We start from the raw sequence: 25,511 nt of genomic DNA, 5'->3' as shown, positions 1-25,511 counted from the left end.
ATAAGCTGCGGGTAAGCGTCTACTGCTGACCAATCAGAGGCGCCGGTTGCGCAGCCCGCGCTTTGACTTCAGCAGCTGAGAAGGAAAAAGAAGGCGGGAAAATGACTCGGCTAATGGCCGCCATATTGTGTGACTGACAGGACGAGGTTTTTGACTATTTATAGGGTATAGTAACTCGAGATGTGGGAGAAGAAATAAAATAAACATAGGAATTAAATAATATAGTGAGAAAAATATCAAAATGCTTATACTCCACCACACTGACTGTGTTCCCTTGTCCTCACCATCTTAATTTTACCTCAGCAACCAGAATAGAAGATGATTCTGACAGGAATTTGTACAGCAAACAATTTCTACATAGAAGACCCTCCTAGGGTAATTGCTTAGGGGTTAAATTCCAAATTTGTGGAAAGTAAAAGGAGCCAAATGTTTTTGGGTTGTCAAAACTGATTGTATTGTGATTGCTATTGTTTTTACGCCTCGGGATCTGCATCTAATTTCACATTTTTTCTTTTTTAATGTTTCCTCCATTCCAAATTCCATTTCCTTTATGTTTCTCTATATTTTAAGGGGTTAAAGAGAAGCTTTCACCAGATTTTACCCCACTAAACTACTAGCCCCCTAATGTAGGGTATGAAATGTCCCTTCTTGGATTCCCTCTTTTATGTGAAATCTCACCCGTTTACCTATTAAAAAAAAATCTCCTCCAAAGTCAGGCAAATATGACTCTTCTCACATTTTGATATGAGATGAGTCAAGTTTAGTGGTTGCAGGAGGACTGTCACTTCAGAAACCGCTATCTTCTGTTCTATAGCACCTAGAAACATACTGCAGGTGTCATATTAAAGTTAAGAATCTCATCTTCCGTCTTTCATCGGGCTTGTGGCTTTGTGACCTACAGAAGCAGAGATATTAGTTGATAAATAAACAGTTGAAAATGCAAGCTGCAGATAAAGATCCAGTTCCTGTCTATTTTTTCAAATTTCCTATATGTCCAGTTCTGAAGATCTCTGAACCATAAAATAAGATCTAATAAGTAAGATTCTTATCTTTAATAAGACACCAAAAAACAACCGTCTACCGTACAACCGAATCCCACTGCAACCACTAAACTTGACTCAGCTCATGTGAAAATGCGTCATATTTGACCAATTTTGGAGGAGATTTTTTAAAATAGATAAATGGGTGAGATTTCACATAAAAGAGAGAATTCTAGAGAGGAGATTTCATATTTGACCTGAGAGGGCCGGTAGTTTAGGAGCACATAATGAAAGCTGTAAAATCAGGGCCAAAAAGAAAATGTCGCAAATGTGTTTTCAAATCAATATTACCGCATTAGAAAATTTGTTCACAGGTTCCCAGTATTCTGTATGGAATATTTAAGGGCATCAACCACCAGGATGAAGGACTGTATGCAAATGAGCCTGAGGGGCTCCAGGCTATATAGGTGTTAATGAAGCTTGGAGCCCCTCAGGCTCATTTGCCTCATACAGTCCTTCATCCTGGTGGTAGATGTCCTTTAAATACTATCACTAGGAAGTACAATTTGTTACACAACCTTTATACAGCTCTGCATGCGGAAAAATGTAAAAAGTTATGGCATTTCGAAAGGGAGGAGTGAAAAATGGAAACACAAGAACGAAAAAGGGCTACCCTTACGGGGTTAAAAGTTAGTTGCAATTAGGTAAATCTTCTCTCCTCGCTGCTGTATTGCAATTCAAAACACAATGGGGCACATTTACTTTCCCAGTCCGGTTCGATCCCCGATCCGGAATATCCGCCGGAATGCACATCTGCCGCGATTCAAGAAGATTGTGCGCCCGATATCCTGCATGTGTCGCTTCCCCGCTCAGGTCCCAGGAGTTCACCTTCTCCTTCCTGGTGCATGTAAGTGATTGGGCTTGCGACACAAATTTAAATCCTGCACTTAGTCCAAATCCAGGGGATCGTCCGACGGCCACGCCCCCCCCCGATTTGTGTCACGTGAAAGCCATCGCGAATGCGACACAATCCGATCGCGTGAGACAAAATCCACGAAAAGTAGGGAAACACCACGAAAATGCGGCCGCGGGACCCTTAGTAAATAAGCCCCAATGTAATTGCCACATGTAAACGCGGCCTGAACCTCTGATTGGTGGGAAGGTTTGTGATTTGTCCTTCTACCAATCACCTATTGACTATTCCTGGAGAGCGTCGGTTTTAAAATTTTTGCTTTTCGATGTGACAATGTTATTTTTTGAGATCTTCCTTCAGACTATGACTACACATCACTGCTGCCTGCAGATGGCGGCAAATCCCTACCGGTAACGATCTTACAGCTCAGACGCCAGGAGCAGGATAAACGATCCGATGAGATCCCAGATTTCAGGAAATGTGATTTTCCCTATTTTTGTGGAATTATTCCGATCCCAGTGTTTAGAGCTGAAAGTATCTTAATGCGACACTTTGTGGTGCGGTGCGGTATAGGAGACATCGTGACACACGGAAGGTTAGGCTTATGAAGGTCTAGGACACAGCTCAGGACTACTTTGTATAACTGTATTTTGGTTGAATGATAAAATGTTTTACAAAGTAATAAAGAATATTTATATCTAGATTATTATTTATATAATAGTAACATTTAAATATCTGTTAAAGTACACAAGAAGCAGCGTGTAAGTAGGTTCGGACTATCGACCCCATAAGAAAATTCAGTTTTAGGGTGAAGACACACGTGGCGTTTTTAGGCCGTTTTTACTAAGTGCGTTATCAGATCGTAAAAACCGCATGCGCTAAAAAACGCATGCATTTTTGTCCGGTTTTCCAAATTTGCGCAATTAAAAACGGACAAAAACACATGCGTTTAAAAAATGCATGCGGTTTTTAGTGCATGTGTTTTTTACAATCTGAAAACGCACTTAGTAAAAACGGCCCCAAAAACGGCCTAAAAACGCCACGTGTGTCTTCACCCTTAGGCCAGCGGCCTCTGTTTTTGACCAGGTTTACCAATTATCTTAATTAAAACAGGTCAAAACCGCTTTAGTTTTTGAACGGACTGCTTAAAAATGGCCCAAAAACGTGTTCAAAACCGAGCCTTAGGGTGAAGACACACATGGCGTTTTTGGGCCGTTTTTACTAAGTGCGTTTTCAGATTGTAAAAAACACATGCGCTAAAAACCGCATGCATTTTTTTAAACGCATGTGTTTTTGTCCGGTTTTTAAAAACGCATGCGGTTTTTGAAAACGCATGCGTTTTTGTCAGTTTTCATTGCGCAATTTCGGAAAACGGACAAAAACGCATGCATTTTTTAACGATCTGAAAACGCACTTAGTAAAAACGCCCCAAAAACGCCACGTGTATCTTCACCCTTAGGGTGAAGACACACGTGGCGTTTTTAGGCCGTTTTTGGGCCGTTTTTAGTTAGTGCGTTTTCAGATCGTTAAAACGTTCAGATCGTTTTTGACCATTTTGGATTAAGATAATTGGTCAAACCTGTCAAAAACGCATGCGTTTTTAACTATGTGAAAACGCACTAACTAAAACGGCCCAAAAACGGCCTAAAACGCCACGTGTGTCTTCACCCTTAGGGTGATGCCACAGATGGTGTTTTGAACCTGTTTTTGGTCCATTTTTAAGCAGTCCATTAAAAAAAAGCATGCGTTTTTGACAGGTTTTACCGATTATCTTATTGAAAACTGGTAAAAAACGGATGCTTTTTTTTTTACAGACTGCTTAAAAACGGACCAAAAACGCGTTCAAACGCCACGTGTGGCATCACCCTTAGGCTGGTGCCACACGTAGCGCTTTGTCTGCGCTTGCAAACGCAAACAAAGCCGCGCCCACCGGGCCGGGCCTCGGCGTTTCTATGGACAAAGCGCTATTTGTGGCACCAGCCTTAGGGTGAAGACACATGTGGCGTTGTTAGGCCGTTTATAGTAGAGCGTTTTCAGATCGGAAAAAAACGCATGCGTTAAAAAAAAACACATGCGTTTTTTGAAAACGCATGCGTTTTTGACCAGTTTGAATTAAGATAATTGGTCAAACCTGTCAAAAGCGCATGCATTTTCAAAAAACGCATGTTTTTTAAGCCATGTGGTTTTTACAATCTGAAAACGCAAACGTAGCGCTTTGCCTGCTCTTGCAAACGCAAACGCAGACAAAACCGCGCCCACCGGGGCGGGGCTCGGCCCGATCGCATCGGCGTTTCTATGGAAACGCCTGCAATCGGGAACGAGCCGCCGGTGTTTTGCGTTAATTTAACTCAAAACACCGGCGGCTCGTTCCCGATCGCAGGCGGTTCCATATAAACGCCGATGCGATCGGGCCGAAGCCCACCCCGGTGGGCGCGACTTTGTCTGCGTTTTCGTTTGCAAGCGCAGACAAAGCGCTATGTGTGGCACCAGCCTTAGGGTGAAGACACACATGGCGTTTTAGGCCGTTTTTAGTTGCGTTTTCACATCGTTAAAAACGCATGCGTTTTTAAAAAAACGGAGGCGTTTTTAACGGCCCAAAAACGGCCTAAAAACGCCATGTGTGTCTTCTGTCAAAACAGTGTTTAATGTTTTTTCTCCGTTACCTTAAAAATTAATTAAGGGTCAAGACACACGTGGCGTTTTTGGGCCATTTTTAGTTAGGGCGTTTTCAGATCGATAAAAAACGCATGTGTTTTTGTACGGTTTTTCGAATTTGCGCAATTAAAAATGGACAAAAACGCATGCGTTTTTTAACAATCTGAAAACGCCCTAAAAGTGACACAATACCGGCCTAAAAACGCCACGTGTGTCTTCACCCTTATCCTTCATCACAGCCTGAGGGTGCGTTCACATGTGGTGTTTTGGCTACTCTGGAAGCATTTTTTTTTCCATTGCAGAAAGTGTAAGCAGCTGTGAAAATGTTTACACAGCTGCTTACACTTATAGCAATGAAGAAAGTAGCCAAACACATTGTAATATTTAAAAACGCACGTGTCCGTACGCATCCAAAAGGCCACGTGTGAATGCACCCTGAAAAGGGTTTACTTTTTGCCGGTCAAGTAGCATTTTGTAACAACACCACAATCAAGTAGAGGGGATTTGAACAACTTTTGGGCAAAATATTGAAAACAAAATTTGTTTAAAAATCACATTATATGGAAGTATTGCCGAATATTGTGTGAGCAATCAGAAAAGCATCAAGATAAAATATTTAAAAGAAAATATAAAAAAATTTAAATATTCAAATCACTCCTCTTTCCCTACAACACATTTATGTAATAAGAAAAATCAAACAATTGAAAAAATAATATATAATTATATAAAAATTATATTTCTGTTGTTTAACCACCCATAAAAATCTGACACCTCCCAAAATGGTAAAAATGTCAGCTCATGGGGAATTTTCTGGCCCTCTCATAGAATTGAATGGACACCCACCCCACCCCCATCATGATCAGTGGAGGTCCCAGCTGTCAGATCCTCACCAGTCAGGTGGATTGGGGATAAGTCCTGAAGTTGGGACAACCCCTATAAAGGGAACCTGTCATCAGGCGAGTCAAAGCACCTTGTTGGGCCGGTTGCCCGTATGCCGGACGCGTCTTTATAAATTGCGACCACCGTCTGCAGCCGGAAAAATGTATATATTCCTGGTCCGCTTCCAGTACTGATTGTGGTGTTATATATCGATTTGCCTGGTGACAGGTTCCCTTTAGAATCAGAATTGCTATAGTTTGATGTTGAAGGTAAAATCTGAAAAATAAATGTGTTTTCACAAAAGCAGGGCCTGCAGCGTGTGACCCATGTGTTCTGTGTTCCTGTAGTTACAATGATGTGGATTGTGTAGGGGGCTGTATATATATATATATATATATCGCCCTCCGCTGCTCAGGACATTCTTCACATAACTTCTTTATGTGTATAACTTGGCTCATTTCCCCCACAGATTCGGCCACACTAGAGACGAACTTCACAAGGCAGCAACTCCAGATTAGGAGAATTACACAGAGTCAGGGGCCTATAGTCCAGCTCTTTACGGTACAGTATAATATAATTCTGCAATGTATAGCTACATGATGCTGTATGTATAGGACAGAAAAACTATCCAGGAGCAGGCAGTCCTCTCATAGATCACTCTCCGTCACATCATCCGGATTTTATCCACAGGGGTAAAGGTCAGTATGACCCGACTCGAATATAAGCTAAAGCCCCAAATTTTACCACCAAAAAACTGGACTTAAGTATGAGCCTAGGGTGGGAAATGCATTGGTCACAGCCAGTATATAGCTAGTCAGTCCCCTTCCCCTCTAGCATATAGCCATCCAGCCCCTGCCCCCAGTATATAGCCAGTCAGTCCATGCCCCCCCGTGTATATAGCTAGCTGGCCATCACCCTGCCCCCAGTATATAGCTAGCCGGCCATCACCCTGCCCCCAGTATATAGCTAGCCGGCCATCACCCTGCCCCCCAGTATATAGCCAGCCAGCCCCTGCCCCCAGTATATAGCCAGCCAGCCCCTGCCCCCAGTATACAGCCAGCCAGCCCCTAGTATATAGCCAGCCAGCCCCTGCCCCCAGTATATAGCCAGTCAGTCCATGCCCCCCGTGTATATAGCCAGCCAGCCCATGCCCCCAGTATATAGCTAGCCGGCCATCACCCTGCCCCCAGTATATAGCTAGCCGGCCATCACCCTGCCCCCCAGTATATAGCCAGCCAGCCCCTGCCCCCAGTATATAGCCAGCCAGCCCCTGCCCTCAGTATATAGCCAGCCCCTGCCCCCAGTATATAGCCAGCTAGTCCATGCCCCCCGTGTATATAGCTAGCCAGCCCATGCCCCCAGTATATAGCTAGCCGGCCATCACCCTGCCCCCCAGTATATAGCCAGCCAGCCACTAGTATATAGCCAGCCAGCCCCTGCCCCCAGTATATATCCAGTCAGTCCATGCCCCCCGTGTATATAGCCAGCCAGCCCATACCCCCAGTGTATAGCTAGCCGGCCATCACCCTGCCCCCAGTATATAGCTAGCCGGCCATCACCCTGCCCCCCAGTATATAGCCAGCCAGCCCCTGCCCCCAGTATATAGCCAGCCAGCCCCTGCCCTCAGTATATAGCCAGCCAGCCCCTGCCCCCAGTATATAGCCAGCTAGTCCATGCCCCCCGTGTATATAGCTAGCCGGCCATCACCCTGCCCCCAGTATATAGCTAGCCGGCCATCACCCTGCCCCCCAGTATATAGCTAGCCGGCCATCACCCTGCCCCCCAGTATATAGCCAGCCAGCCCCTGCCCCCAGTATATAGCCAGCCAGCCCCTGCCCCCAGTATATAGCCAGCCAGCCCCTGCCCCCAGTATATAGCCAGCTAGTCCATGCCCCCCGTGTATATAGCTAGCCGGCCATCACCCTGCCCCCCAGTATATAGCCAGCCAGCCCCTGCCCCCAGTATATAGCCAGCCAGCCCCTGCCCCCAGTATATAGCCAGCCCCTGCCCCCAGTATATAGCCAGCTAGTCCATGCCCCCCGTGTATATAGCTAGCCAGCCCATGCCCCCAGTATATAGCTAGCCGGCCATCACCCTGCCCCCCAGTATATAGCCAGCCAGCCCCTAGTATATAGCCAGCCAGCCCCTGCCCCCAGTATATAGCCAGTCAGTCCATGCCCCCCGTGTATATAGCCAGCCAGCCCATACCCCCAGTGTATAGCTAGCCGGCCATCACCCTGCCCCCAGTATATAGCTAGCCGGCCATCACCCTGCCCCCCAGTATATAGCCAGCCAGCCCCTGCCCCCAGTATATAGCCAGCCAGCCCCTGCCCCCAGTATATAGCCAGCTAGTCCATGCCCCCCCGTGTATATAGCTAGCCGGCCATCACCCTGCCCCCAGTATATAGCTAGCCGGCCATCACCCTGCCCCCCAGTATATAGCCAGCCAGCCCCTGCCCCCAGTATATAGCCAGCCAGCCCCTGCCCTCAGTATATAGCCAGCCAGCCCCTGCCCCCAGTATATAGCCAGCTAGTCCATGCCCCCCGTGTATATAGCTAGCCGGCCATCACCCTGCCCCCAGTATATAGCTAGCCGGCCATCACCCTGCCCCCCAGTATATAGCTAGCCGGCCATCACCCTGCCCCCCAGTATATAGCCAGCCAGCCCCTGCCCCCAGTATATAGTCAGCCAGCCCCTGCCCCCAGTATATAGCCAGCTAGTCCATGCCCCCCGTGTATATAGCTAGCCGGCCATCACCCTGCCCCCAGTATATAGCTAGCCGGCCATCACCCTGCCCCCCAGTATATAGCCAGCCCCTGCCCTGAGTATATAGAAGCTTTTTTTTTTTTCTTGGACTTTTTTTGTGCTGAAAAACTTGGCTCATACTCAAGTATGAGAAATGCATTGGTCACAGCCAGTATATAGCTAGTCAGTCCCCTTCCCCTCTAGCATATAGCCATCCAGCCCCTGCCCCCAGTATATAGCCAGTCAGTCCATGCCCCCCGTGTGTATATAGCTAGCCGGCCATCACCCTGCCCCCAGTATATAGCTAGCCGGCCATCACCCTGCCCCCAGTATATAGCTAGCCGGCCATCACCCTGCCCCCCAGTATATAGCCAGCCAGCCCCTGCCCCCAGTATATAGCCAGCCCCTGCCCCCAGTATAAAGCCAGCTAGTCCATGCCCCCCGTGTATATAGCCAGCCAGCCCATGCCCCCAGTATATAGCTAGCCGGCCATCACCCTGTCCCCAGTATATAGCTAGCCGGCCATCACCCTGCCCCCCAGTATATAGCCAGCCCCTGCCCTGAGTATATAGCTTTTTTTTTTTCTTGGACTTTTTTTGTGCTGAAAAACTTGGCTCATACTCAAGTATATACAGTACTTTTTGCACTGCCCAGTTGGTTGCCTAGCAACATCTTGGGGAAAAAAAATTAAACAGACCACATATGGGTTTTTGCAGATCCAATAAGTACCATGGTTGTCTGTGGTTCTGCATATGAGTGTAAAAAAAAAAAAAAAGAAAAAAGTGTACGCTGCAATTTTTTTCACTGTCTGCCCATCTGTTAAAAGAAAAAAACACAGACATGTAAAAAACCGACCATTAGGAATCAAAGAGTCAGTATGCCATCCACAAAGAAAAAAAAAGATAGCACCTGGACCTTAAAAACGCCCTTCTGATGAGGCGTCCAAAAACATAGCACTTTTTCTTTATATGGTCTTGGACCTATCCGAAGGATAAGGTAATCGCCTCCTACATTTGTCACGTTGCTTCTGTGCAGCTCAGTCCTGTACAAGTCAATGAGGCCGAGCTGCAATACCAAGCTAAGCCTTTATTAGGTATATAGCGCTGTAGAGCAATGAATTGCAACACCCATGCGACCACTGCATTCTCTACAAACAAGGGCTGCAGGGTGTGGATCCTCCGCCGCTCACCTGTTATTGATCGCATATAATTAATAATGTACCAGAACGTCCCTAGAAAAGTAGTAATAAGAGAAGCAACATTTCAGGGTTCCATCCTTCATCGTGCACAGAAGTATCCGAGGAGCAGACACATGACTAGAACCGTTGTGCGGCTTGAACACTGATCGTGGAGAGTTTGGTTCATTCGGGAACAGCCGATGCAGAAGAAAATTTGCAGGTCAGATGCAAACTAACTCCATGTTCCACGCCTTTATATGACCAGACTTGTATATTTCCCTTGTACCAGGTGGGGGCGCTGCACATTAGGAGTCATATGCTCAGTGCCAGCTCCCTGGCATCCTGCCCAGCTCTCTGTGCTCTGTCCTTGCTTTACAGGGAAAATACCTAATTTGGTTCAGACAAAAAGAGAGCAGAGCAATTAAATCCACATACAGCACAAAATTAAAGCATAGCAATTTTCCAAAATAGCAAGGACAGCATGCTGGGGGGAGAGACCTTCATTAATCTAGAGGAGGTGCCCCCTCCTAGGAAGGAGACCAAAGGATAGTAAATCTTATAGTCTACCTCCAGGATGAGCATTATGACCACCAGATATCCCTCCTACACCGGAGCATGAAACTGCAACCGTAGAGAAGCCCCGGAGGAGATCCTCCCAAATACAGCAGCTCCTACCCGTGTCCCTTCATAGGCATATTACACTCATGGGCTTCTGCACAACTTTTCCACTTCCTACATTTAAAGAATGTCTTATTTTCTAAGATTTTTCATTTTATTTAACCCCTTAATGCCGCAGCCCTTTTTTTAATTTTTAGGTTTCCATTTTTAACTCCCCACCTTCAAAAATCCATAACTTTATTTTTCCCCATGTACAGAGCTGAGTCAGGGCTTGTTTTCTGCATAACAAATTGCACTTCATAGTAATGGTATTTAATATTCTATGCCGTGTACTGCGAAGAGGGGAAACCCCCCCCCCCAAAATGCTGTGAAAATGGTGAAAAAAAAAAAAAAGCATTTGCGCCGTTTTCTTGTGGGCTTGGATTTTACGGCTTTCACTGTGCGTCCTAAATGACAGGTCTACTTCAGGTCAGTGCGATCACGGGGATACCAAATGTGTATAGATTTTAATAAATTGTTTTCATACATTTACAATTTTTCTGTTGCTAATAACTTTCTTACTTCGGTGTACGGAGCTGTGGGTGCCGTCATTATTTGTGAGTTTTGATGACGTTTTCAGTGCTGCAATTTTTAGTACCGTATGGCCATTTGATCACTTTTTATATTTTTCAAAATGGCAAAAAACTGCCATTTGAGACTTTGGCCACCATTTCCCGTTACAGGGTTAAAAGCCATGAAAAAACGCTATATTTTGAAATATCTGACATTTTGGGATGCAAGTTTGATTTCTAAGTTTATACGGCCCACAAGCCGCAGGATTTAAATGCATCCAGCAGCTATGGAGCTGCCGGTGGCATTTAAAGGGTTAACACCCATGATTGGTGCCAACACCGACCGCGGATGGTACTGGTGGGTGTTTGCTGCAATATGCAGCAAATGCCCATCTTGTAAGGAAAGGGGCCAGGCTGTGAGCAGGCATGTGACGTATAAGTACGTCACGTGTTGGTAAGGGGTTTTTAAGAGTGGGAGCACACATATACTCAGTCCATAAAAAATAAACTATTGACAGTAGATAGGCCTCTATCCTCTGAAGGGAATCCAGCATTAAAGGTGGACACTTATAGGGTGTGTGTTCCTTTTAAAAGCAAACAAGCCCTCTTAAACCCGTGACTAACTTATAACATAATTTTACAGTTTAGCTATAGCATGCATTTACTTATCAGTCCCTTTGTAAATATATTGCTTTACTTATCCTGTACTGATTCTGAGTTACATCCTGTATTATACTCCAGAGCTGCACTCACTATTCTGCTGCTGGTGCAGTCACTGTGTACATACATGACATTACTTATCCTGTACTGATCCCGAGTTACATCCTGTATTATACCCCAGAGCTGCACTCACTATTCTGCTGCTGGTGCAGTCACTGTGTACATACATGACATTACTTATCCTGTACGGATCCTGAGTTACATCCTATATTATACCCCAGAGCTGCACTCACTATTCTACTGCTGGTGCAGTCACTGTGCACATACATGACATTACTTATCCTGTACTGATCCTGAGTTACATCCTGTATTATACTCCAGAGCTGCACTCACTATTCTGCTGCTGGTGCAGTCACTGTGTACATACATGACATTACTTATCCTGTACTGATCCTGAGTTACATCCTGTATTATACCCCAGAGCTGCACTCACTATTCTGCTGCTGGTGCAGTCACTGTGTACATACATGACATTACTTATCCTGTACTGATCCTGATATACATCCTGTATTATACCCCAGAGCTGCACTCACTATTCTGCTGCTGGTACAGTCACTGTGTACATACATGGCATTACTTATCCTGTACTGATCCTGAGTTACATCCTGTATTATACCCCAGAGCTGCACTCACTATTCTGCTGCTGGTGCAGTCACTGTGTACATACATGACATTACTTATCCTGTACTGATCCTGATATACATCCTGTATTATACCCCAGAGCTGCACTCACTATTCTGCTGCTGGTACAGTCACTGTGTACATACATGGCATTACTTATCCTGTACTGATCCTGAGTTACATCCTGTATTATACCCCAGAGCTGCACTCACTATTCTGCTGCTGGTGCAGTCACTGTGTACATACATGACATTACTTATCCTGTACTGATCCTGAGTTACATCCTGTATTATACCCCAGAGCTGCACTCACTATTCTGCTGCTGGTGCAGTCACTGTGTACATACATGACATTACTTATCCTGTACTGATCCTGAGTTACATCCGGTATTATACCCCAGAGCTGCACTCACTATTCTGCTGCTGGTGCAGTCACTGTGTACATACATGACATTACTTATCCTGTACTGATCCTGAGTTACATCCTGTATTATACCCCAGAGCTGTACTCACTATTCTGCTGCTGGTGCAGTCACTGTGTACATACATGACATTACTTATCCTGTACTGATCCTGAGTTACATCCTGTATTATACCCCAGAGCTGCACTCACTATTCTGCTGCTGGTGCAGTCACTGTGTACATACATGACATTACTTATCCTGTACTGATCCTGAGTTACATCCGGTATTATACCCCAGAGCTGCACTCACTATTCTGCTGCTGGTGCAGTCACTGTGTACATACATGACATTACTTATCCTGTACGGATCCTGAGTTACATCCTGTATTATACTCCAGAGCTGCACTCACTATTCTGCTGCTGGTGCAGTCACTGTGTACATACATGACATTACTTATCCTGTACTGATCCTGAGTTACATCCTGTATTATACCCCAGAGCTGCACTCACTATTCTGCTGCTGGTGCAGTCACTGTGTACATACATGACATTACTTATCCTGTACGGATCCTGAGTTACATCCTGTATTATACTCCAGAGCTGCACTCACTATTCTGCTGCTGGTGCAGTCACTGTGTACATACATGACATTACTTATCCTGTACTGATCCTGAGTTACATCCTGTATTATACCCCAGAGCTGCACTCACTATTCTGCTGCTGGTGCAGTCACTGTGTACATACATGACATTACTTATCCTGTACGGATCCTGAGTTACATCCTGTATTATACTCCAGAGCTGCACTCACTATTCTGCTGCTGGTGCAGTCACTGTGTACATACATGACATTACTTATCCTGTACTGATCCTGAGTTACATCCGGTATTATACCCCAGAGCTGCACTCACTATTCTGCTGCTGGTGCAGTCACTGTGTACATACATGACATTACTTATCCTGTACTGATCCTGAGTTACATCCTGTATTATACCCCATCCTGTATTATTCTGCTGCTGGTGCAGTCACTGTGTACATACATGACATTACTTATCCTGAGTTACATCCTGTATTATACCCAGAGCTGCACTCACTATTCTGCTGCTGGTGCAGTCACTGTGTACATACATGACATTACTTATCCTGTACTGATCCTGAGTTACATCCTGTATTATACCCCAGAGCTGCACTCACTATTCTGCTGCTGGTGCAGTCACTGTGTACATACATGACATTACTTATCCTGTACTGATCCCGAGTTACATCCTGTATTATACTCCAGAGCTGCACTCACTGTTCTGCTGCTGGTGCAGTCACTGTGTACATACATGACATTACTTATCCTATACTGATCCTGAGTTACATCCTGTATTATACCCCAGAGCTGCACTCACTATTCTGCTATGGATTTGTTCCAGAGAGGAAAGAGACAATATTTGTTTCTAATGACATTTTATTGAATTAAACAGAAAGAAAAAAAAATCAAAAACAAACAAAAAATAAAAAGATACTGTAAGCAGTTAGTAGATTGCTTGTAAAGAATACAATTTACTGTTGATAGAGTGACTGCTGCTCGAAAAATAAATTAAAGCGTCCATCCAGCCTACTCGCAGTGGAAGCCTCCCAGTGTATGAGCCGTATCCCCCTGGGTCACAGGGCAATGATACCCGGTGAGTCTGTGGGCCACAATCTCACATGCCCAGTCCTCTCCCAGAGCGTGTAGGCAAAGTGCACCCTTTAATCCTGACAACAGAGGGAGGCGGGAGACTAGCAGCACATACAGTTTGCAATACGGTCACTTCTAAACTCTAGTTCCAGAGCTCGAATGCAACGCGGCTCCAGAATATACATCCAGAGGAAGTGCAAAATGCGGGATGTGCCGTAGGAACGTAGAGGTGCAAACCAAACATTAACTCTATACATGCTGTAATAGATCGCAACAGAAAACAGGTCAATGAGGAAGAGGGGGAAGGAGTGACGTCTGACCACAGATGCCCCCAAGATGCAGAATTGTCAGTATAAAAGAAAAAAAATCTGGAGACACCTAATGAATATTACAGAATACAGAACATCAGGCTGTACACAAACCATGGACCAAGAAAAGTCGGCTTAAAATGTCAAATCAGGTTAAAAAGAAGGGAAAAAAAAAAAATCCTAAAAAGTGGTCGCTTATCGACAGAATGAAATGGAGAAGGGGGCAGAAGAAAAAACAAACAAAAAGTTACTAAAAGCGTGAAAATACCACAGGGCACACACACAACAGGTGATGATTATGGTTTCTTCTCTCAGAAGTCAGAATATACAACTAACGCTAGAATTAAAAAAAAAAAAAATTAAAAGCAGTGAAGTAATAGAGACAAAGGTAAAGTGTAACCCCCTCAATGCCAGGTGGAACGGGTGGGAGGGTGTTGGGATATAGCAAGGGAGAAATGCCGCTTTCTGTAAAATGTTTAGCACAGTTTAGTCCTGCAGATCCAGCCGGCATTGAAAGGGTTACGTATGCAGCGCTGCAGCAGGGGGGGGGAATGGGGGCGCTCTGACCCCGGGGGTCCTGGAGGATTAGCTGCATTACTAGAAACATGGACCTTTTGCAATGTGTGGGGGCTTTATATGTTATGTGCATAATATCATTGTTTTTTTTATTTTGGGGTGGGGTGGTGGCTTATGAAGCGGATTTGGACATTAAACTCTTTCTGGAATCCTTTTACCTGGTCTCGTGAAGGTAAACGCGTGCGACATATTAAAAGGGGGGAGTCAGAATGGCTGGGTGATGTTAACAGTGCACACTGATTATAAGGTGGAGTTTTGTCTTGATGGAGGATCTGGTGCTGTCTCGTCGGCAGGATATGCTCTTCACCTCTTCTTGGGAGGGTTGGCTGTCCGGGGAGGCGTCACGGGGCGCCCAGAGTTTAATCCCCCGTACTGGTACTTTGCTTTCTTTTCTGAAGGTTTCAGGATCTAGAAAAGGGTAAAAGAAAAAACAAAATCAGAGTCTTATAGGGATAAGTGATCACTAGCACTGGGAGACTGAATGTAGAGGCGGCCAAGCAAGTGCATCTCTTCTCCACATGTGAGACGGATATAGAAACCACAGAACTCCTATAGACTGAATGGACTGTCCGTGCACAAGTTTTATCACGTCTCCATTCCAAATCCTCCTCAGCTGTGGCATCACATTCAAAGGGCCCACTACAGCTTCAGGCCGTGGCTTGTTGGGTGTAGCGGGCACATGCGGTGTTGTCACTGCTTTTAGTAAAGATTATGTTAAATTGGTTCTCCATTCATTACAAGTTGGGCCCTACCTACAGGATAGGGCCAAACTTGCTGATCGGTGGGGGGTTTCAGTGATGGGACCCCCACGGATCTCAATAAATGAGGCTCCATTGTATTCCTGCTGCACTCCAGATGACCAAAGCAGTCAGTCGGCATATGTCTTCTGCTCCTTTCATCTCATTGGCGCTGATTGGGCAAGCGCTGTACTCAGCAATCTGACAGCGTAACAGAGATAAATAGAGCGCTCTCCATCTTGAGCGCAACAGGTGTACAACAGGCCCCGTTTTCCAGATTCATTCTCAGAGACCCCCACCGATCAGCAGTGGATAGAGCCTAACTTGCTGTAACTGAAGAACCCCTTTAATCCCATAGATTACAGAGGGGTGCCACCGCCAATCAGCAGAATAATCATCCGCAATGATGTCATATATGACCAATGCTACTGACGGGCCACTGACATGTCCCATCTTACCTGGAAGGAGCACATCAGGGTTTCATCCACGCTCATCATCCCCCCAGCATTATCAAACTCCCCGCAGTAATTTGGGGCAGAGAACAGGGTGACCAGCTGCCGCTTGGCAAAGAATTCGTAGCCGTCCTCTACTACCTGTGTGGGGGACAAAACCAAAACCTTGTTATATCCAGTGCAGAGGAGAAGCAGACCACGTGCAATGCTCCTATTCACAGGGACCCTACCTGATGAGCCCGACAGATCAGATCCAAGTCGTGTCGATTCAAGAATTTGCTAACCACATCTGCTCCAAAGGTGAAGGAAACCCCGCGGTCGTTCTCACCCCAGCCCTGCACGTCTTTATCTGGATCTGACCACAGAAGGTCACAGAGCAAACCTGATGGAAGAAGAGTGGATGAGGTCAGGACAGGCCGCCCCTTGTGCCTTATACAAAAGTCTCGAGAGGTCATAAAGGAGAAAACGTGTCCAAGCCCTGTAATCCACACCGGTGTGTGACCCAGACACGAGCATCACTAAGCTGCCAATCCTCCAGGTATAAGCTGCGGCACATTGTCACGTACCTGCGGACGACTATGCCACCAGCACAATGACACTGACAATAAGAGGTTAAGGCGGCAGTGGCCCGAATGCTGGGACCCCCACCCATGAGGTGAACAGGACGGTTTACTGGACTGTAGACTAGAATCAGCTTCCACTCAAGTGTACGGGAGCCGCTAGATGAACACTTCACAGAGGACAGAGACTGAGCAAGTTTATGGGGTTTTTCAGTCTCAGAATGTGAACAAGCAGGTTTCTCTTCACCAGCAGGAAACAGATCTTTATAGACTGAGGAATGGAGAAAAAGGTAGGCAAGAAAGCTGCAGACCTCTTCCTCAAGACTAACAAGACTCCAGATGAAGGGTGCAGTCACATGTCGCGTTTAACGCATGCATTTAAAAACGCATTGCAAAAGCTGAAGAGATTTGCCTAACAGCTGTTAACACTTGAGTTTACAAAACGCACACGTTAACAGCTGTTTAATTAGGCAAATCTCTCTTCAGCTGTTATAAACGCTCGAGTTAAACGCAACGCGTGACCGCACCCGAAGCCTTTGCCCTTTAGACTAACGATGAATCAAGGGGAAGCCTGCAAGCAGCAAACATATTTCCAGATAATATTGAAGGGGTAAAAGGTCACAATCTACCTAAAAAATTCTGAAAATACATGTCCAATGGACTGAAACGAACAAAACAGAAGGGGAGTATTATATATACAGATCTAAAAGGCTTATTCACACGAACATAAGGGAGACTGATATGCGGCCGCACATCGGTCCCCATAGACGTCTATGGTGCCAGGTCACTCGGTGTTGAGCACACGCTGTCTCACCGCACTGTGACCAGCGAAATATAGGACATTTCCTATCCATGTGCTATATTTCGATGTGTTACGGTGCTGACCGCTCGCTTCTCTATTGTGAGGGGAGGGATGAGCAGAGCATGTCTGTACATACATCTGTCATGTGATGATTACACAGATCTGACCGCCAGGACGCAGCCATGTCTAGTGTATGGTCACTATAACTGAAGTCACGAGTTCCCTTCCCCATCACTGCCCCCAAATTATACAATAATCATCCCATAAAAACCATTGCCTGGAGTAAAATAACACGGCGTCCCCGGATTCCAGACATACAGCACAGAATGTACAATGCGGGAGGCAGCTGCGATAGTATACACGCCCGGGCTCCAGATCACAACCAGCAGCGACATGCAGACACATGGGACTGATGATGAGGAGAGGAGCCGAGCTACACCCACACTGCTGCCAATTACTCAAGGGAAGCCCCATGACAAGTCCATTACTAAATTCCACCCAAATACTAAATTTCACTGCTCAAATCTCTGCATCAAGGAGTCCATTCTCATGTTAACCCCCCCCCCCCAGTACAATGCTGCAATACAAGCGTGTGCCAAGCAAAGCAGTGCCAGCTGTACGGGCAGGACACGTTCACTACAGGGTCAACTTCTACCATAAACAGGAAACTTTTTACACTGCGTTATCCAAAAACTGTTTGTTCCCCTTCTTGTCTTCAATATAACAATGATAAACAATACGTGGACGACCCCAACGCTCACACTGCACCTGCGTCCCTCTGGGAAGCCAACGAGCCCCCATTCTGCTGCTTGTTCCCTGCTCTGACGGGCTATACAACACAGGGTCCTTTGTAGCTCTAGCATAGGAGTCTTGTCAGTATCAATAATACTCCGAAATATTGGAAACATAGTAATACAGGAGTAAACCAACTTACACCCTTCACACATCTACTACAATGCTCAGCCGTGGTATCGGGGTGGAGAGCACCCCCTTGTCATCTGCTAATTTGTAGACTTAAAATAGGATTTTCCCAGAATTTAATGCGGCTGATCCTTAGGACAGGTCTATATAACAAGTCTATAGGGGTCTCCCAACACCAGCTCAACTTATTGAAGCCCTGCTGTATGTGGGAAGTGCTTCGTTACAAGGCCACTGCACGGTTAGACATCACAGGGTCATCCACAGTAATAATCCAGCACCGGGACCATTGGATCCTCTTACCTGTGTCAGGGACATCTGTGGGCCTCATGATTCTGCGGATTTGTTCCATAGACTGTAGATCTGGGGAGAGTCCTGTAAGCAGGAAAATCTTCTCTCATTACAACTGGTGAGATACAACTAGTGCACAAGCGTCAGGTTTATAGGACACATCACACCCCAGAGACAAGAGGACACTACAAATAGCACTGAGCAATGCTGCCAGGACTCCAGGGCCCGGGTATAGATATGGTGGTCTGCCAGATACAGGCCTGGGTCAGAACAACTAGTCCGGTGGTTATAAAAAGCTCTGATGTTACCACACATTCACTTTAAGATTAGGGCCTCCACTTGGACTGTATGGGGGTTAGCGCAGTATTATAATGCAGTCTCACAGTTCACTATATTGCGGTATGGAGTGTAGAAGAAAGATCACATCTAAGAAAAATCTAAAGCGGCAAAGCAGAACATTTACACAACAAAACATGGCCACAGTGCAACATGGGTGTAGATCTTATTATAAAGTAGCCTTCCTGTCCTCCTGGGTGTACTGGGTCAGTGGCCTCCAGCCTATGGCTCTCTGGGAATGCCCAGGACCACAAGCAGAGATCCCTTTAATAGCCGTGTGTTAGTTACTAAGCAGTTACGTAACAGCTTGTCCTGTGAGAACCGGTCCGGCGGGTTCTATCACATGCTGTCCCTGTAACGAGGACGGGTTAGCAATCAGGATTTACGAGGCAACCACCACACAGGACAAAGGCCGTTAACTTTTACTTAGAACAGACGACCCACAGCACAAATGCTCCTCTTACAAACCTCTGCTTGCAGTCAGTGAGTGAAAACTTTGTTGTTTAGATTCGAGGCAGGAGGTGCCTCAGCTACGCTCCACCGGGCGCAGGTCGTATTTGATGCCAACTCAAACACAATGTAACAGAGCAAGGCAAGACTTGGCATCAACACAGGGGAGAGAATAATATTGTTGTGTTCAGTTTCGACATTTTTATAGCCTGGATACAACTGTAACAAACCCTCAGGTGTGAGCAGTAATGACACGTCTTCTAAATCACTGTCATCCAGCAGAGACCTTTAAAATCAAAGTGGACATGCCCTTTAAAGGAGGCAGCGATGGCTTCTCTCCTATATTTTAATACTAATGGCTTATTGTGAATGCATGAAGCTTAGATTAGTGAGGGTTTAGGTGCAACAACCGGTTGAACATCCTGAGAATTACAAATGGAGCAGCGCGGGTAAAGTTTAAATGTTGTGACCCCCATCTCAAAGTCTAGGGGACCGATGGAAACAACAGGATCCACATCAGACTTCCCTGGTGCCCTGTATCCTGCAGAATATTATTCAGAAAGGTTTGCAATAGTTGTGCAGGGAATTCTTAAAGAACGAATGTTAGGTTGATTTGGGAACCAACTACAGGTCCTTTTTGACCGGTATTTTAGGGTCTCTAATAGACCTGTATGAGGGTTGTGGGTGAACACAAGGAGACATTTATATTTATATGAGTAAGACGAGGCACATCGAACTCATGTCTTCAAATCCGCACTTCCTCTTGTGTTGCAGCAAGTGAGGCCGAGATAATATCCAGGCCTAACCCGTGCAACAAGTAGGGGCCGAGGCAATTCAATCGCTGAACATACATAGGGCGATTTGGGACACTAAACCACCAGTCCCTAATTGTCCCCAAATAACCCTGACAGGTTCCCTTTGAGTGACAATGTTAGGACATTCAGTGCATGTGATGTCTTCACCTTATGTCTCCTGGGAGAACAACGGAAAGTCTGTAATTAGAGGCTACAGCGTTTGGGAGCAGTAACCACATCCCTCGGGTACAACGCTACCCGACACATCTCTGGCAGTGACCTCACCACACAGGAAACAAAAGGTCACGATCCAGAAATAGCTCACAGGATCCCCTGAGCTGTGGAGAAGACCCTTCTGAGATCTGCGTCCACCCTTACCTCCGTGACAACAGAAGATCTTCTCGTCCACGATGGCGGCGATCGGCAGGCAATTGAAGCAGTCGGTAAATGTCTTCCACAGCTTGATGTTAAACCTCCGTTTGCCTGAAGAGAGCAGAGAGGGGGGTTACGTATTATTGTAAAGTGGGTCACTAGTGCTGCAGGAGAACACAACGAATCTGCAGTGTCAGTAATGCGGCAAGACCTCTGATAAGTCATGAGCGTCGTACAAGGCAGTATTTATCATGTGCCCCATAGCCCTCACCCCTTCAACTTTTATAACAGGGCATCACAGGAGCACTCCGCTATATTCCCTGCTGTCCTAAAACTACTATGCCCCCTAATAGGTCCCGCAGAGAACTGATCTGAAAGCAGATAACGCTGCTCTTGTGTACTGCAGATTACTTCTGATACGGCTGCAGTGACCCTGCTCGGCCTCTGTAAACAGAATGGTGCTGTCTGCTTCCTGTTCCATTCTCTGTGTATCAGCTCCTGACAACATCTGTGGGGGTACAGGCTGATGGAGGACCACCAGTCTGATATCAAGAGCCTAACCCATGCAGCAAGGACCTATAAGGCCCAGGTCACGTTGCTACAGGTCAGAGGTTACACACACACTATTACAGATGTTAATTAGTAGCTTCCTATGCGATTGTCAGGATGACTAATGGCAGTAACACTCGGCATCTTTCTAGGTCACGACACCTATTGTTACCACAGTCACCTTCAGTTCACTGGGGCAGGACCAGAGCGCGTGAAGCCGGAGACTTACACTCATCGTAGAAGCCGTAGATGCGGTTGATGCTGGCGCACTCGTGGTTTCCTCGGAGCAGGAAGAAGTTCTCGGGGTATTTGATTTTATACGCCAGCAGCAGGCAGATGGTCTCCAGCGACTGCTTCCCTCTGTCCACATAATCCCCCAGGAAGAGGTAATTGGCTTCTGGGGGGAAGCCGCCGTATTCAAACAACCGGAGTAAATCTGTGTATTGCCCGTGGATATCACCTGAGGGGGAGAGAGCAGGATACAGTCAGCAAACCAATGACGCAGGACAGGAAAGGGTTAAGGGCTGCCGCAGACTTTATACACGAGATCTTTGCTTACTAAGTGAATTAAAACATGAAACATGAAAGGGCTGAAAGTCGGAGGCATAACATTTCTGTGTTACAATGTATCAGCGCAGGCAGCGTCCTGATCTATAAATAGCCGCAGCGCCGCTCCAGCTTGTTCTAGTGGACCCGAGTAAACACTGTGCAGCTGTCCAGCTCGCAACGTATCTGACAGCAGAGGCGACTCGTCTGACTACTCTGCATCTCCCCGGCCAGAGAGGACAATCATGTGACAAGCTCCTCATCCGAGCAAAGCCGCCATATTAATGGAAATCTACCATCATGACCCATCATCCATCAGGGACATTACTCATAGATCCAAGCACTGCGCGTCTGGTAATTGTCTTATATCCAAGGCCTCCTTCCTTCTGAAATCAATGTTTGAAATTATGCTAATGAAACAGCGAGGCACTGGGAGCATTACCAATGCCCCTCCCATGCTGCACTGTGTAGGATCTCCCCCTTCCAGTGTGTGAGATTACATCAGACAGAGTGAGAGGCGAGACCCTAACAGTGGGAATCTATAGCATGGAGGGGCTCTGGTAACACCCCCTGGAGGCCTTCTGGTCCATTATGTAATTTTAAATGATGATTTTAGATGGAAGGAGGCCATGGATAACACATAAAATAAGCGCAGTTACAGTGTCTGGATGTACGAGTACATGACCCTGGTTTATCCATGACGGATTTTGATGGTTAACAGATTTAGACCTACGTCTCTTGACACCTTTAAAATGTGCAGGATGGGCTCTGGTCTGATCAGAGGAGCAGGTCACGTATACTCACTTCTGCACAATCTACATTGCTGCCATAAAGAATGACTGGAGCGGTAGGTTGTACAACTTACTGGATGCTTAGAGGATTCCCAACACACACTCATTGGGGGGGGGGTTTGAGGTGCCAACAGGAAGACCCTCCCATCAATTAACACTTGATGGAACCCCCTTACACTCACTTTACGGCTGCAATCTGACAGCCAGAGATCACAAGCGCCATGGAAAATTGTACAAGGCACTGAAGTGACTGCAGGAGCGGATGAGGGCGCTGAGCACGTTATGGGGGTCAGAGGACACTGAGCACGTTATGGGGGTCAGAGGACGCTGGGCACGTTATGGGGGTCAGAGGACGCTGGGCACGTTATGGGGGTCAGAGGACGCTGGGCACGTTATGGGGGTCAGAGGACGCTGGGCACGTTATGGGGGTCAGAGGACACTGAGCACGTTATGGGGGTCAGAGGACGCGTCTATCCTTGTACTGTCCGCAGCTTGTCAGGAGACTCACATGAAGGGACGTATTGTCTTACCGCAGATCTTGAGCGGAGCCTCCAGTTCCAGCAGGATGGGCTGGCTGAGGAAGATTTCCCTGGATTTTATGCAGAGCCCCCGCACCTCGGCCTCCGTCATCTGTACGATCTTTCCGGGGCGACATCCTCGCACTGCATGGAGAGAGAGAGAAGGACATGATGAATACCTGCATTACAGTCTCTACCCTCCCCCACCTGGACTGAGGACAGGGGTCTCTATGTACATGTATTGGCACGGAGTCATGTTCTATACGGATTCTCGGCACGGTTATTTTTAGATAAACCCTGGCGGGCGCTCAGCTGTGCCGTCTGTGCGGGGAGCAGAGGACGTCACATGAAGCCCCCGCAGCCGGACCGCCATGACCTACACTGCTGCCTCATCCTGTGCCCCGGACCCTGACTGAGCAATTCTGCTGTGACACGGATGTCACAGGATACTGGGAATTGTGGCCCCTCGTCAGAGATTTCCCATGTCCTTCCCCAGGGCTGGACCCTCCATCTCCTGATATGACTACTATAAGCTGGGAGCTTTAAGGGATTTTCTAGAACATTGATATTCCAAGTCCCAGATTTAAAGTACTGAAATGTTTGCACAGCGCTGTACACTGTATAGTGGCAATGCAAGGCATCGCAGCTCAGCCCCAAAGCTTAAAGGGATGATAACTTTAGCCAGTTCCACATTAGTTCCCTAAGTAACAATTCAGGTGTTTTTTTTAGGGAGGCAATGTGTACTCCTCTCTGCAACTCCTCAGGACGTAGACGACACAGTCAGTTATGGGTCAATAGAAATGGGTCATTGCTGGACTAATATATGGATTTATATTCCAGGATTGTAGCTTCTCCAAGTGCTCTGGGGGAGTGTCCTCACACTGCTGTGCTCTGTGCATTCAGATTCTCTGCAGCCTCTGGAAACTAAGGCCGACATCTGACTAAATTCTATAACCATTGCGCAGAGTGAGGAGTTTTGTAGCAGTTTAATGCACAGAGCTCAGAACAGCAGTGTATGGACCCATCCCCAGTGTGGGGCGGCACGGTGGCTGAGTGAGTCGCACTTCTGCCTTGCAGCGCTGGGGTCCTGGGTTTGAATCCCACCCAGGTCAACATCTGCAAAGAGTTTGTATGTTCTCTCCGTGTTTGCGTGGGTTTCCTCTGGGTCCTCCGGTTTCCTCCAACACTCCAAAACGTACTGGTAGGTTGATTAGATCATGAGCCCCACGGGGACAGGGACCAATTTTACATGCTTTGTGTAGCACTGCGTAATCTGTGTGCGTTATATAAATTATTATTATAATCCTATAGTCTAAATCCATACGTCACAGTCCTGCTGCTACTAACATACACAAAAGGTCTGATAACACCTGCTGACAGGTCCCCTTGCAGGGTGAAATCTTTGTACCCTGGCTGTAATACTGATTATAGCCCATATGTATGGCTACACAAGGGCTGTAAACAACTGCGTTGGCACACGTGGGTGCTGCGTGTAATGGCTACGCCACCCCTGCCAAGGTCAATACACCCCAGTCTAATAAAGCAACAACATGTCACTTACTGAAAAGCTGGAACGTGTTGTTCCATCCGCATAGCAGCGGAGATAGGTGAAAGGCGGCCCCTGTGCCAGCCAGGATTGGGGCAGTAATCCATGTCTGTAAGGGGAATGGAAACAAGTCCAGCCACATAGCAAACCCAGGAAAGGAATGTGGCACTGGGAGCGCCGCCATAGCTGTGCCACGTCCCATCACAACCTGCCACCCCAGCACCAGCAGCCTGGGCCGCAACAAACGTTATCCATAACCTGCTCTAACAGGGCGCGTTATAGCCCCAGGTGTGGGGGAAGCTCCATAATATACAAAACCAAATAACCGAAAGGGGCAACGCAGCACGGAAGATGTATCACACCTGTGTGTAGTTAGTAACACTGATACATGTATGTATTCCAGGATTGTCCTGGGTTTGTGTCCTCACACTGCTGTGCTCTGTGCAGCCAGTGTTCAGTATTGTCCCTGGAGGGATGTGTAATCAGACGTTTGTGAAATTTGGATTTGTAATTCAGGATTGTAGCTTCTCCAAGTGTACTGGGGGGGGCGTGTCCTCACACTGCTGTGCTCTGTGCTGCTGGGATACGCAGCAGTCCCCCTCCTCCCCTGCAGCCTGGGATACAACGCAGCAGTCCCCCCCTTCCCCTGCAGCCTGGGATATAGAGCAGCAGTTCCCCCCCCTCCCCTGCAGCCTGGGATATAGAGCAGCAGTCCCCCCTCCCCTGCAGCCTGGGATATAGAGCAGCAGTCCCCCCTCCAGCCTGGGATATAGAGCAGCAGTCCCCCCTCCAGCCTGGGATATAGAGCAGCAGTCCCCCCTCCAGCCTGGGATATAGAGCAGCAGTCCCCCCTCCAGCCTGGGATACAACGCAGCAGTCCCCCCCTTCCCCTGCAGCCTGGGATATAGAGCAGCAGTTCCCCCCCCTCCCCTGCAGCCTGGGATATAGAGCAGCAGTCCCCCCTCCCCTGCAGCCTGGGATATAGAGCAGCAGTCCCCCCTCCAGCCTGGGATATAGAGCAGCAGTCCCCCCTCCAGC

The 25,511-nt window shown here is 46.9% G+C and overlaps 1 protein-coding gene and 1 long non-coding RNA gene across 4 annotated transcripts in view; one reads left to right on the top strand and one right to left on the bottom strand.

Annotated features, from left to right (window-relative positions):
- Nucleotides 1–6: 6 nt before the first annotated feature.
- LOC140120921 (uncharacterized) lies at nt 7–21,383 on the top strand. Of its 3 annotated transcripts, XR_011854004.1 has the most exons (4): nt 7–165; nt 304–375; nt 5,897–5,988; nt 21,225–21,383. It is a non-coding gene; the product is annotated as an uncharacterized lncRNA (long non-coding RNA). The 3 variants fall into 3 exon arrangements; XR_011854003.1 differs by lacking the exon at nt 304–375; XR_011854002.1 differs by lacking the exon at nt 7–165 and having other exon boundaries at nt 265–375.
- PPP1CB (protein phosphatase 1 catalytic subunit beta) overlaps nt 13,697–25,511 on the bottom strand; it is a 27,390-nt gene continuing 15,575 nt past the window's right edge. The window contains exons 2-8 of the mRNA XM_072139956.1: nt 22,940–23,071; nt 21,302–21,532; nt 20,530–20,634; nt 18,584–18,655; nt 16,231–16,382; nt 16,007–16,141; nt 13,697–15,219 (exon numbers count right to left, since the gene is read on the bottom strand). Coding sequence (XP_071996057.1) covers nt 15,115–15,219; nt 16,007–16,141; nt 16,231–16,382; nt 18,584–18,655; nt 20,530–20,634; nt 21,302–21,532; nt 22,940–23,071 — 932 coding nt within the window. The 3' untranslated portion in view covers nt 13,697–15,114. The remainder of the gene's footprint in view (nt 15,220–16,006; nt 16,142–16,230; nt 16,383–18,583; nt 18,656–20,529; nt 20,635–21,301; nt 21,533–22,939; nt 23,072–25,511) is intronic.

Source organism: Engystomops pustulosus, chromosome 3 (assembly GCF_040894005.1).
Source record: "Engystomops pustulosus chromosome 3, aEngPut4.maternal, whole genome shotgun sequence".
Classification (NCBI taxonomy): Eukaryota; Metazoa; Chordata; class Amphibia; order Anura; family Leptodactylidae; genus Engystomops; species Engystomops pustulosus.
The sequence above is the reverse complement of the archived record's forward strand: the minus strand, read 5'-3'. Positions and strand labels throughout refer to the sequence as shown.